Source organism: Rosa rugosa, chromosome 6 (genome assembly GCF_958449725.1).
Source record: "Rosa rugosa chromosome 6, drRosRugo1.1, whole genome shotgun sequence".
Lineage (NCBI taxonomy): Eukaryota > Viridiplantae > Streptophyta > Magnoliopsida > Rosales > Rosaceae > Rosa > Rosa rugosa.
In genome coordinates, this window is record NC_084825.1 from 51,380,894 (window position 1) to 51,394,686 (window position 13,793).

The 13,793-nt window shown below is 43.8% G+C and overlaps 2 protein-coding genes across 2 annotated transcripts; one reads left to right on the forward strand and one right to left on the reverse strand.

Moving 5' to 3' along the window:
• Positions 1 to 402: 402 nt before the first annotated feature.
• Positions 403 to 2,951, forward strand: LOC133714896 (tubulin beta-1 chain). The gene is made up of 3 exons (XM_062141165.1): positions 403 to 900; positions 1,218 to 1,487; positions 2,050 to 2,951. The coding sequence occupies exons 1-3, from the start codon at positions 507 to 509 to the stop codon at positions 2,727 to 2,729; spliced, it is 1,344 nt and encodes a 447-aa protein (XP_061997149.1). The 5' UTR covers positions 403 to 506; the 3' UTR covers positions 2,730 to 2,951.
• A 173-nt stretch (positions 2,952 to 3,124) lies between these two features.
• On the reverse strand, positions 3,125 to 4,412 carry LOC133714897 (uncharacterized). The gene is made up of 3 exons (XM_062141166.1): positions 4,213 to 4,412; positions 3,755 to 4,081; positions 3,125 to 3,601 (listed from the first exon to the last, which is right to left on the reverse strand). Exons 1-3 carry the CDS (start codon positions 4,286 to 4,288, stop codon positions 3,384 to 3,386), a joined length of 621 nt encoding a protein of 206 aa, XP_061997150.1. The 5' UTR covers positions 4,289 to 4,412; the 3' UTR covers positions 3,125 to 3,383.
• Positions 4,413 to 13,793: the final 9,381 nt, after the last annotated feature.

Sequence of the window (13,793 nt, forward strand, 5' to 3'; positions counted from 1 at the left end):
ATTTGCCTGAAGTGCTACTCACATGCAAATCCACACTAGCCACTCTACGTCTCTACCACTGAACCGCATCGCGTAACTCTCACCCCCCCCCAAAAAAAGCGCGTGACTCAAAATATCCTAACCGTTTCAAAAGCGTCAGTTAGCTCATCTATTGCACTCACACCAAACTTTCCTTACACCCCAACATCAAACCGTCCAATCAACTTGACTCCATTCCAGTCAACTCATCCAATGCTTCAGATCCAATCCAACCCCTGCTGTCACCGTAACCGATCCCGCCTTAATAGCCCCCGAACCTATCAGGTTTGCTTTTTCAAAATTTAAATTCCCCACCTCAAATTAACGGCGCCGTCAAACTCCACCGTCAGCTCCACCCACTATAAAAGCCCTCAACTCACCCTTCATCTTCCAAAATCCAAACCCTCTCTCATTTCTCTCTGAGAATTTGAGAACCTTCTTCTTCTTCTTCTTGTTTCTGAAGCCCTAGTTTTCCAGTCGCATTCAAAATGCGTGAGATCCTTCACATCCAGGGAGGCCAGTGCGGCAACCAGATCGGAGCCAAGTTCTGGGAGGTCGTCTGCGCCGAGCACGGCATCGACTCCACCGGCCGGTACGGGGGCGACAACGAGCTCCAACTCGAGCGCGTCAATGTCTACTACAACGAGGCCAGTTGCGGCAGGTTTGTTCCACGCGCCGTGCTCATGGATCTGGAGCCTGGCACCATGGACAGCGTCAGATCTGGACCCTACGGCCAGATCTTCCGGCCGGATAACTTCGTGTTTGGACAGTCCGGCGCCGGGAACAATTGGGCGAAAGGTCACTACACTGAAGGCGCTGAGTTGATTGACTCGGTTCTTGACGTTGTTCGGAAGGAGGCAGAGAACTGTGACTGCTTGCAAGGTATTATTATTCAAGCCTTAGTTTCGTGTAATTTCGCTACTGGAAATCGTTTCCGAGTTCAATTTTAGTGTTCTTGTTTAGATCTATGCTTACTCTGAGTCGGTAATTGGCTATATCCATGTACATTTTGGGATGCTGCTTAGCTCTAGCATTTTACTTCCTCTGTGGTTGATTTTATCGGAAAAGTATGAGAAAATATGTAGAAATAGTCTTTTAATTCCAGTTATCGACTAGAACAGCATCGATTGGTAGATTTCGGAGATTCGTGACTGTACTGACGGTTAACTGATGTAATTGTTTTGCTGAATTATCCACAGGGTTTCAAGTTTGCCACTCTCTGGGAGGTGGTACTGGTTCTGGAATGGGAACACTTCTCATTTCTAAGATCAGAGAGGAATATCCAGACCGAATGATGCTCACTTTCTCTGTGTTTCCGTCCCCTAAGGTGTCTGACACTGTGGTTGAGCCATACAATGCGACTCTCTCTGTTCACCAGCTTGTTGAAAATGCAGATGAGTGTATGGTTTTGGACAACGAAGCTCTCTATGACATTTGCTTCCGAACACTGAAGCTCACTACTCCAAGCTGTGAGTTTATACTCCTTTTGGTCGTCTGCCTTGTTAAATCATAAATATTGTTTCCATATTCAATTTAGAAAAATGTGTGGTTTATTTTTTGTAGATCTTGTATTTCATATACTTTCATTGAGTAATATAAGGTATTGAAAATTTGACTTGGGAAGATGGGTGTTAACTGTAGTATAATTCTAAAGCAATATCAGCTATGCATGAAGTTAAGATTGTTCCTGCTTTCGGATCAGATGTGGTTGGCTTACCATATAGAAATTATAGTACCAAGCTACCTAGTCTTAGAAGACAGGCAGAAAATGCGTAACATGGTGGCTGGAGATGGATTGTGACAGTAGCCGGTAGTGATTCTCATGTCTTACTGCTTGCTGCCATATTTAGATGCTTTTAAAATCATCTTAGAGACTGTGCACGTAGTGTATCCAATTGGTTTTATTGTTTCACTTATTTGTTTGATTCTTACCTGAGTTGTTGCTCTTGTTTGATGAACAATTATGGTTTAAGTTTCTTCATTGACACTATGCAATATGGCTTAAGCTAACGAATGATTTACTTGATTCAGTTGGTGATCTGAATCATCTGATTTCGGCTACCATGAGCGGTGTAACCTGCTGCCTTCGTTTCCCTGGACAACTCAACTCTGATCTCCGCAAGCTTGCTGTTAATCTGATCCCATTCCCCCGATTGCATTTCTTCATGGTTGGGTTTGCTCCACTTACATCTCGTGGATCCCAGCAATACAGGGCACTCACTGTTCCAGAGCTCACTCAACAGATGTGGGATGCCAAGAACATGATGTGTGCTGCTGATCCTCGTCACGGGCGGTATTTGACTGCTTCAGCAATGTTCCGTGGTAAGATGAGCACCAAGGAAGTTGATGAACAGATGATCAATGTCCAAAACAAGAATTCATCCTACTTTGTTGAGTGGATCCCCAACAATGTCAAGTCCACTGTTTGTGACATCCCACCAACCGGTCTGAAGATGGCTTCGACATTCATTGGCAACTCCACTTCCATTCAAGAAATGTTCCGGAGGGTGAGTGAGCAGTTCACTGCTATGTTCCGCAGAAAGGCTTTCTTGCATTGGTACACAGGAGAGGGAATGGATGAGATGGAGTTTACTGAGGCAGAGAGCAACATGAATGACCTTGTTTCAGAGTACCAGCAGTACCAGGATGCCACTGCAGATGAGGAAGGGTATGATTATGAAGATGAGGAGGACGTTCAGGAGGAGGCTTGATCTTTTCGTCTGCTCTGTTTCTGTTGGGTTATGTTGTGAATTTTATCTTGATTTGTTCTTAAAATCTTGTTTGGCGATTGGATTGTTGGATTGGCCGTTATCGCATGCTTGGTTTTTATTGTAGTTATTTAGGTAGTGATCTGAAAATATGGTTGGTTTACTAAGTTGTGGTGTCTTTCATGACTCTGGTGTTCAGTAAAGATTGCGTTAGTTATGGTAAAACGCCCCCTTTTTTTTGGAGGGGTTAAGCGCTCTTTGGTGGTGTTGATTGTTGAACTTTCCAGTATCAGTCGTTGAATTTCTGCCGACGAATGCTATGGCCTTCACCGGACAAACTAGTCGGGGCAGAAGTGTTCCATTGTTAAACCAAAAAGTATATAACATTGACCAGAGGGTTACTGTAAAAATAAATTTATTCTCATTCAATCCTTGGGTATATATATACCGTATATTAAAGCATACAGAGCGATGACTATTGCCAGAATATATACCCGTTTTTTCTGTTACATAGAACATAACTAAACAATGGAATAGTACTAACTACTAAAAGTCACTAACTCTGATTTGACACACATATATTATAATGATTGAAATAACACACAGGCCCCGAATGATGTAGATGATCGATACGGGGTACTTTTGTAATTAAGTACTTCAGTAACCTGGTGTCAGTGCTGGAGCATCGGCACATGGTGTCTGTGCTGGAGCAACGTAGTGTTCAGCTTCCAAGTTCATGTAGTTTACTGGTGCCTCTGCTACCAAGTTAACCGATTTTACTGGTCCTGGCGCAACATATCCAGAGCTTCGCAGCTCGGACAAATCCCTACGAGCATTTGCTCCTTGTGCTTCACATAATTTTGGAAGGAACACCCCTATAACACCAAGATCAACGAAATTCATGTCATTTACATATTAACGTACTCTAAGATATATATTGACGTATAAAAAAAAAAGATATATATTGACGTATCATTCCATGAGCAAATTTGGTATTGCGTTAGCATGATATGTATTTGCACAGGTACCTTCACCAGCTGCGAGGTTGAAGTAAAGGTCAACAATGTTGGGGCAGCTGCCGTAGCACTGAGGAGAGCAAAGCTTCTGTGCAAAGCGAGACTCGAGGAGAGAGTCGGATGAGATTCCATAAGACTTGCGGTCCAGGCCGCAAGATTTAATGCACTGCTCGCTCTCGATCCAGTCCTTCAGTTTATCTGCTTCAATCTCTGATGTGCGGCATGTGTATGCTTCCTCTCCGCTCCTCTTTACGTGCTTCTCAAGCACACAGCGTTTGGCCGATGATGACACTGCGAACGCACAAGTGCTTTCGTCTAGATTCTCACATGTCACTCCCCCTGCAAACCCAATTAATTAGCTTTGTATTAGTGATACTGATTTAATGTCTCATAACATAACATGTTAAATTATTTGGAAAAAAAAAAAAAAGTTTCAATACATGAAACATGAGAAGACTTAGATCACGAACCTAGAGTGCCTTGCACGCAAACAGCAAGGGCAAGAGCGAGGATTGCAAGGGTCGTGAAGCAGAAGTTAGAAGCCATAACCGCAGCTAGCTGATCCAATGATGCAATCACAGAAGAGAAAGCTAGGGTTTCTGGTAATGGCAGAAGCTCTGTACTTGACCTATAGGCTGGAACTTGTATTTTGGGTTGTGAAGATGCATAAGTGGGAAGAACTCCTTTTATAGTGCTGGTGTACCGCTCTGAATAGGCTCCGTAAATGTTGGACTTTGAATCTGAAAAAATGGACACGAACCCTACTTTAAATTTTAGTGGGAAGTGAAGAATAGGGGGTCCGGGGTCATAATTACTATGAGATATAAGGGCCATGTTCGATGGGTTTCTACGACCCTAATACAAGTAACTTACTAGTCAATATAAACTATACACATGTCTGCCCGCTATCAATGGCGTAGATATATGCATGTGTTTGGATTCTAATTAATAAACCATGCCACACCCAACTAGAAGTCTCCCTTAATTTGAAAGTTGACATAGTTTAATTACGATCTCTTTAATTAATATGGCAGTTGATCTACCTTAATTACGTTCCTTTTGCTGGAATTTAGTTATAGAATATTTCAAAATACCAGCTATATTTGAAACCTCCATTGGACCTTTAATTGCATATGGCAATAGTCATTAACTCTCTTTGATTGTGATTGACACAAAAATTTCATCAGTTTACTCATATATCATTCATTTGTTCAAAGTCTGTAATTATGGTGGTTCTTTATTTACTTTCTTCCGTTTTGGTTTACTCATCAATGTCAAGATATATATTGTCTTTCTGTTACATAAGTTACAGAGTTTAAATGTCATTCTTATTTTGACGTTTTGATTCTTCCTAATCAATGTCATAATATTCCTTTCGGTTACATAAGTTACATAGCTTAATTGCTATTGTTAAATTGTCATCGCATTGATCATTAATTCCTGCCATATATATAATCCCTAGCTTTCCAGATAAAAATATACAACAGAAATTCAATCTCCTTTATTACCTTTCCGAGCTCAAAGTATTCATGTATTTCCTTTAATTTATCTATTCTACTAAAAGAAAGTTTCAAGCTGTTCGATACGATCCGAGTATTGTGAGTGAACACCTACAAGGATCAAGGTTGTTGTACCCTGGAGGGTAGGGCGCCACAAACCTGCTACACCGAGACATTGTCTCCGAGGGGCGAAATCTACTCTTAAGGGCAGTGTTTACACGCCTCAACCTTAAACGCTTTTCGAATGATGTGTTCCTTGGAAGCCTACAAAGTCAAGAGATAAGACTTACAATTCTTGTTATTTTAATCTACATGACAATAAAATAATGATAATTATTTATTATTGAATTATATTGTATTTGTGTGATTTTGTAGGAGAATCAAAATATGGTGACGGAAATAGCATCCATCAACTAAATTTTCCAACACCTTTTACTGTTTTTCTGGTTCGTTCGTTAATTTGGTCATCGATCTAGAAACAGAGTTCTTATTCTTGAGGCTAATCACTGGCATCACTGCTGTTAGACACTGTTCTCTTTGCAAGTTCGGTTCAAACCATAAGGATTAAATTAATCCACCTCATTAGAAATGAAAACCGAATCAAAGAGCAATGATTGTATCGAGTAACTATAATGGAATGATGTTTATTCGTACTTGATAATGACACATAAACTGTATGTGAAACCGATCAATAGATATTTTTTTTCCCTTGCGGCAAAATCAAAAACTAAAGAACTGGAAAATAATACCTTTTAAGTCCATTTTATTAACACCGTATATCAATATTTATTTTTCACTGAAATGGTTTTTACAAGCTGAATAGTTATGATACGCAGAGAGAATTTCAATGGATGTGTCCACAGTAATCTGGACCCAAGTATTATCCTTAATCTTGTCTTTTTTGAAGGGAGAAGAATATACAAATTAGTTAATCAATCTGCCTAACTTTCGATTGTATGGTACCATTCTCCATCCTGTTTGCTTATTTTAACCATTTATTTTAAATGTCTTGCATATATCTAAGACCGCCTAACTTGTGATTTTAAGGTCTCGCAGCACTGTAACGTATAGTTGATTTGGTGAGGTTCAAATCAGGGAGTTTGGCATTTTACTTGCATGCATTATATTGTTTCTTTGAGATCTCTCTCTCTCTCTCTGATCGATATCCTAGTTATGTAGGGGATGCCATAATTGTTGTTCTCAAGTTTGTATGAGACCTTTAATTCAAGTTGGATATACTGTTGTTTGTATGAGAGATATATGCGAGTTGAAGTTGTAAGTTGTAACTAAAGTCTAGTCCAACAGTTCGCCAACTCCCGTTGGGTAGGTTGGTCGATTAGAGACTCGAGAATGAAAAGAAAAGTTACCTTCGGATGTTTAGTACATAAATAACCTATTAAATGACACATCATGATCCCTTGTGAAAAAAAAAAAAAACTATTAGCTGCGAACAGAAAAAATATACATAAAAAACTGTTGATTGCATGAATTAGAGTACCCCTAGAAAGGAGGAAAATGAAACCCGGCCTAATTTGTCCACAGGCTCTACGTTCTATTTTGTAAACTAGTACAAGAGACGCTGTGAATTGAAACTTGACTATATTTCTTTTCTTAAGTTGATATTCCTTAGGGTTTATTGAGTTAATACTAGTACTAGAGAAGTTATAGAGCTAATAGTACTGGAGAAATTGTGAACAAGTACCCTTTCCCAATGGATCGAAGCTGGTCAGTGGTCACATCAGAACCAAACTTAAATTGTTAATTAGCAACCTAACAAAATTTCATTCCAAGCATAAACCCTCCCCAATTACATTGAAAACCATATGAAAAACCAAATTAGCAACCCATATTTTCCACGAGTAGAGTTGTATACGAAATTGTACACGCAGTAGCTAGAGGCCATATCAAACAGTAACCTCAAGCATATAAGGCCATAAGACAAGATATTTTTTGTTGTTTCCAACTTTCTGGGATGGTTCTTGTTCTTGTCCTCCTTTCAGATGATTCCTAAGCTCCCCAACTAAGCCGCACATCAATGCATACTTAAAGAAAAAGACGAAGAAAATAAACACAGAAAAAGAGCTACTGGTCAAGAAATTCAAAGTTAAAACGTGGACCGGCATCTGTGTAGACTTCTGGTGCAGATGTTTGGTAGACACGTAAAGAAAGCTATAAGCTACAGTAATAGTTTTCATCATTTCGTAGAGAGAGAGAGAGAGAGAGAGAGGAGGAGGAGGAGGAGGAGGAGGAGAAGAAAAAGAAAAAGAAGAGGACTACTGTTCTCCTCCGTGGTTTTCGGGTGAATATAATAGACTATCTTTGCAATTAGAGCAAGGACTGCGGCTTAGAGTTTGTTATATATAATCAACAGACACAGGCATCAGTTTGGACTTTGATCTTCTGGATGGATATGAATATTTGTACTTTGTAGTCAAATTCATGATGATCGTGTGAGTCGGAGACGGGGAGCCATATATTTATATCTGCGATCGATGCTTTTCAAACTTCTATCTAGCTAGGAGTCGTTCCACTAAAGAAACCGATGTTTTGCATCGATAAGACTAATACTGAAGGTAATTAAGATACTAAAAGTATCAATGCTTTACGCCGCAAGTGTGAATATTGATGGTTACATTAGAAAATTGTCCCAAGTCAGCGGGAAACTGACTCTGAAACTTTTTTTTTTTTTTTTTTTTTTTTTTTTGGGAAAAGGAACTCTGAAACTTTTTTCAGAAAGGAGAAAAATTTGTTTAGTGACTTGATTTCCGCCGGCCAAAAAGGTGGACGTTTTTTGGAGCATATTTTCTAACAAAAAATATTTTCTACCCCTAAATCATGATTTTTAAGTAATTCTCAATTTGACGAAACTCAAATATCTCAATTCGATTCTTTTCTATTTCACAGCCAGAAAACAAGAAAATTAAAAAAATAAAAATAAATATTGGGTCAAGAGTTTTGAGGTCCATGACTTGGACCAGTTCTTAACAATCATGTTTAACCAATTGTGAGATTATGGTTTAAGAGAATTTTAAGAAAAAAAAAATGCTGACAATGTACGTTTTTGATATATTTTGGTGTGCCGGCCGGCACACTAGGGTGATGTTTGTTTCCCAGGACTGTGATGCTCCTCCTTAATTTCTATAACTGTCCTGGACTCTTATAACCTGGGATATGTTACTCTAAAATCTGACCCATGTTTGGTGTTGCCTGGACTAAAGCTTGCAATCGAAATCCATCATCCTTGCACCTCCTTCTTGTGGTGCCTTTGCCAGACGCTGCCGAACTTCCCACCGGTTCCCAGACCTGCCGGTCCTTCTTCTCCGACCTTCTGTGCAAAGCACAGCCACAGTTGCTTCTGATCTTCGACTGCTAGAGACAGACCGCCTTCTCCACGCGAAAATTGAAACCCAGCTGTAGCAAAGTGAAACCCAGCTTCTCCACGCAAAAATTGAAACCCAGCTGTAGAAAATTGAAACCCAGCTTCTGACCTTCGACTACTAGAGACGGACCGCCTTCTCCACGCGAAAATTGAAACCCAGCTGTAGCAAAGTGAAACCCAGCTTCTCCACGCAAAAATTGAAACCCAGCTGTAGAAAATTGAAACCCAGCTTCTGACCTTCGACTACTAGAGACGGACCGCCTTCTCCACGCGAAAATTGAAACCCAGCTGTAGCAAAGTGAAACACAGCTGTAGCAAAGTGAAACACAGCTGTAGCAAAGTGAAACCCAGCTTCTCCACGAGAAAATTGAAACCCAGCTGTAGAAAATTGAAACCCAGCTTCTGACCTTCGACTGCTAGAGACGGACCGCCTTCTGACTTTACCTGCGTCGGTGGCGAGCTGCTGTTTCATCTGCTCCAGCACTTCCGACTTTAACTCATCGTTGCTTCCCATTCTTCCTTGAGCTCTGTTCTTCCATAGAGGGGGTGGAGTTGAATTGCAGGTTTAGGTGAGTGTGGAGGTGGTCAATAAATTTGACCCTGCAATCAAGGCAATTAAAGAGAAGTAATGACAACAGTAAATGCAACGGTTAATGTAGCTGTAAATGCGACGATAAATGCGACATTCAGTATGACAATCATGGCCGCCAATAAGTGACGGTTATTGCAGGAGTAAATACGGCCTTAATGGTGGCGTGCCGCTCAAGTCACTACGGCTTGCTGTGCAAGTTTACTTGCAGCCCACGCCGAGGTACACCTATAAATAGGCTGCTCGACGTCAAGGTAATGCATCGAATTCCAATTCTCTCTGCTGCATTACTAAGAAACATACTGACTTAGGCATCGGAGAGTTTTCTGCAGGTACCCCCCCTCCTCGAGCCAACAGTCAAACTTCGAGTCAACGCTTGAGGGAAGCTTCTCGATTGTTCCCGGTCAGCTCCCGCGCCAGTCCGCATTCATTGGTGAGTCAAACTCCTCTACGGAATTTTTCGACACCAACAAGTGGCGCCGTCTGTGGGAAACATTTTTTCCTAAAAAGTGATGGCGGGAGCTGCCCCCGACGGGATTCCATTTCTGTCACTAAGGACTGGTAGTGACGAAATTCCTCCCCACCAGACACCGAATGGGTCCATCCTGAGCCTCATCGGCGACCTGAACCTGCCTCCAACTGATGAGACGCAGCGGTTGAGGCAAGAGCTCGAGCAATTTCGGAAGGAAAAGCGGGACCACGAGGCCCGTCGTCGACGGAAACTTGAAAGGTTCCTACAACTTGACAGTGATTCGTCAGACGACGACGCCATCGGTGATCTCCACCAAACTAACAACGTGGTAGCAAGCGCGGGCGCTAGCGACATTATCTGGGGAATCTCTGGTGGACCCCTCGTCGAGGGGATGGGAGGCACGTCGAATGGGGGGCAAAATGGCGGAGCCGGATTAGGACAATCCAAAAGGGCGCGCAACGAATCGTGGCGTGAGAAGATGGAAAAAATGATTGATGCATGCAAGCGTGCCGGCCCACGAGAGTTGGCGGCAGAAATCGCAAGGGACGTCAGTAAGTCTCCGTTTACCGACGACATTTTGAATGCGGCAAAACCTCGCCGGTTTACCACGCCGGTATTCCACAAATATGACGGAACAACTGACCCGGTGGACCATATCAAGGGGTATAAGCAACAGATGTCCATCGAGACAACCGACGAGAAATTAATGTGCAAGATTTTCCCTTCCAGTCTCACGGGGCCGGCGTCGACATGGTTTCAGGATCTCAAGCCGCATTCCATACCGGATTTCGACACATTGAGCCGCACTTTCATTTCACAATACTTCTGCAATCGCAAGCAAAAGAAGGATATGGCGACTCTGTTCAGTACCAAGCAGAAGCCGGGAGAAAAGGTAGGGAAATTTTTTGAAAGGTTTACAGTTGAAATGCGCCATGTTAATTGTGATCCCCAATTCGCCGCGATCGCCCTCCGAGAAGGATTGCTTTTGGGGACGCCATTATGCGAAAGTTTGCTGCGTGATCCGCCAAGGGACATGGACGACATCATTACAAGGGTTCAGGGGGAGATCAGAATTGAAAAAGCCAAAGAAGCACGCGAAGCTCAACTCACTGCCGTTGTCACCTCGAGAGAAGTTGAATGGAATAACACAAAGAATGACATTCAGAGTGATAAAGGAGGGAAGCCTCAAGATTATCCCCTTGAAGAATGGTTTACGATTCACCCCGTGACCATATACAAAAGACACGGTCATGAAGGAATATTCGAAAAGCCGCCCCCCCAACCGGAGGCTAGTGACGAGGTTGAGAGAAGTCGATATTGCCCACTCCACATGACAAGGGGGCACGGAATATATAAGTGTCAGGGAGTGCGACCAGCAATCGTTACAGCAATGAAGGCTGGTAAACTCCTTCAGTATAAAATGATATAAATTAAGGCAATCAAAGGGTTCATGGAAAAGTCCACGCGCCGAAATTCATCTCGAGTAATGGAGAAGGTACGATAATATGGTGACTTCGTTTTGATAAAAGATGGCACAACTCGTAAAACTCAGGTAAGAAAAATAAAAGAGTTTAAGTGATTTTTGCGCGTGTTGATATCTCATTCGAGAGACTATTGAAATTATGTATTTTGTATTTCTCGCGTGAATAATATCACTGGGACTGGTTCCTCGAGTAGGACAGTCCTATTAATATGTATGACTGGTTCCTCGAGTAGGACAGTTGCATTCAATATGTATGACTGGTTCCTCGAGTAGGACAGTTGCATTCAATTTGTAGAAACTGGTTCCTCGAGTAGGACAGTTACGTTTGATTCGTAGGAGCTGGTTCCTCGAGTAGGACAGTTGCCTTAATGGTTCGAAACTGGTTCCTCGAGTAGGACAGTTGCCTTAATGGTTCGACACTGGTTCCTCGAGTAGGACAGTAACAGTTGATTTATAGGAGCTGGTTCCTTGAGTAGGACAGTTACCTTAATACTTCGGGTAGGATGACGTGCCTCACCCTCGCTGCAGGCGGGGGTGGGATGAAGGACCACACCCTCGCTGCAGGCGGGGGTGGGATGGCGTGCCTCGCCCCTCGCCGAGGGCGGGGGTGGAATGATGGACCACACCCTCGCTGCAGGCGGGGGTGGGATGGCGTGCCTCGCCCCTCGCCGAGGACGGGGGTGGGATGATAGACCATACCCTCGCTGCAGGCGGGGGTGGGATGGCGTGCCTCGCCCCTCGCCGAGGGCGGGGGTGGGATGATGGACCACACCCTCGCTGCAGGCGGGGGTGGGATGGCGTGACGAATTTTAATCATGCAGGATATAGGGTGTGTAACCATTGCGTGGCGGATAGACTCGCTATCACGGTTTGGTTTCCCTTCTTCTATTGTTTTGCACAGCTCCATGCCTCGAATATTTTACTCTCATTTTGTTTTTCTTTCTGAGCGTCTGCGAGCACAGACAAGAAAAACAAGGGGGCAACTAAGGGAATGGAATACAAGGGGGCACATAGGAGAGCCGACGACGTGGCACCCTTGTCGAAATGGATGCCTACGCCGATGACGTGGCACCCTCGTCGAGGCACCCTCGTCGAAATGGACACCGACGTCGAGGCACCCTTGTCGAAGTGGACACCTACGCCGACGTCGAGACGCCCTTGCCTTCATTAAAATAGACACCTACGCCGATGTCAAGGTTGACGCCAAGGGTCGACGACGAGACGCTAACATCGAGGTCGGCACTAAGGTTATTGCGAAACACGTCGCCGACGTCGAGGTTGGGGTCGACGTCGAGGTTAGCGCCGACGTCGAGGTCGACGCCGAGGATATTGAAAAAGACGTCACCGACGTCGAGGTTGACACCGACGTCGAGGTTAGCACCGAGGTTATTGCGAAAGATGTCATCGACATCGAGGTTGGCGTAGACGTCGAGGTTGATACCGAGGCCAAGGTTAGCACTGAGGTTATTGCGAAAGAAGTCATCGACGTCGAGGTTGGCGCCGACGTCGAGGTTGACACTGAGATTATTGAGAAAAACGTCACCGACGTCGAGGTTGGCGCCGACGTCAAGGTTGATACCGACGTGGAGGTTAGCGCCGAGGTTATTGAGAGCGACATCATCGACGTCGAGGCTGGCATAGTAGTTATTGAGAAGAATGTCACTGACGTTGAGGTTGGTGTTGAGATTATTGAGGAAAAATCACCACCGTCGAGGTTGACGCCGCAGACATTAAAGAAGACGTCATCGACGCCTACGCCGATGTCGACGTCATGGTCATTATGAAGGAGACGTCATGACGTCGAGGTCGACGTCGCAGAATGTTAGGTGACTAAGAAAGGAAAAGAGGAAGAGTTTCGCAGTAGGGTACCTCAGGCTCGGAGTCTAGTTTGAGCTGCGCTGGGGGCACGGCTTAGGAACAACGTAGCTCAGCGGGGGCACCGAGCGCAGGTGAGACTAGAAACTAGGCTTCGGCGTTGTGGGCGAGGCACCGTAGACGCCACAAGCAGACGAGTCCGCGACGCGAAGACCCGATACTAGAATGGCTGCAAGACAAAGGCAGATTTGAGTCCTGATTTGGGCACGTCGGCATCGGCGTCGTCGACGAGATGAGATGGCGACTCTAAACAAGGAACGAGGATCTTCTTATACGGGCATCTACATTTTCAACACGAGGAAGGCCTAGATGAAATTCAAAGAGGGGTGCCCAAAGAGAAGTATAAAGATGTGGAGCCCATAGAGAAATTTGAGCTTTGGAAATTTTCTCTTGGGATGAATTCCCAAGGAGAAAATTTGGGGGCATTGTGGGGGTGGTCAATAAATTTGACCCTGCAATCAAGGCAATTAAAGAGAAGTAATGACAACAGTAAATGCAACGGTTAATGTAGCTGTAAATGCGACGATAAATGCGACATTCAGTATGACAATCATGGCCGCCAATAAGTGACGGTTATTGCAGGAGTAAATACGGCCTTAATGGTGGCGTGCCGCTCAAGTCACTACGGCTTGCTGTGCAAGTTTACTTGCAGCCCACGCCGAGGTACACCTATAAATAGGCTGCTCGACGTCAAGGTAATGCATCGAATTCCAATTCTCTCTGCTCCATTACTAAGAAACATACTGACTTAGGC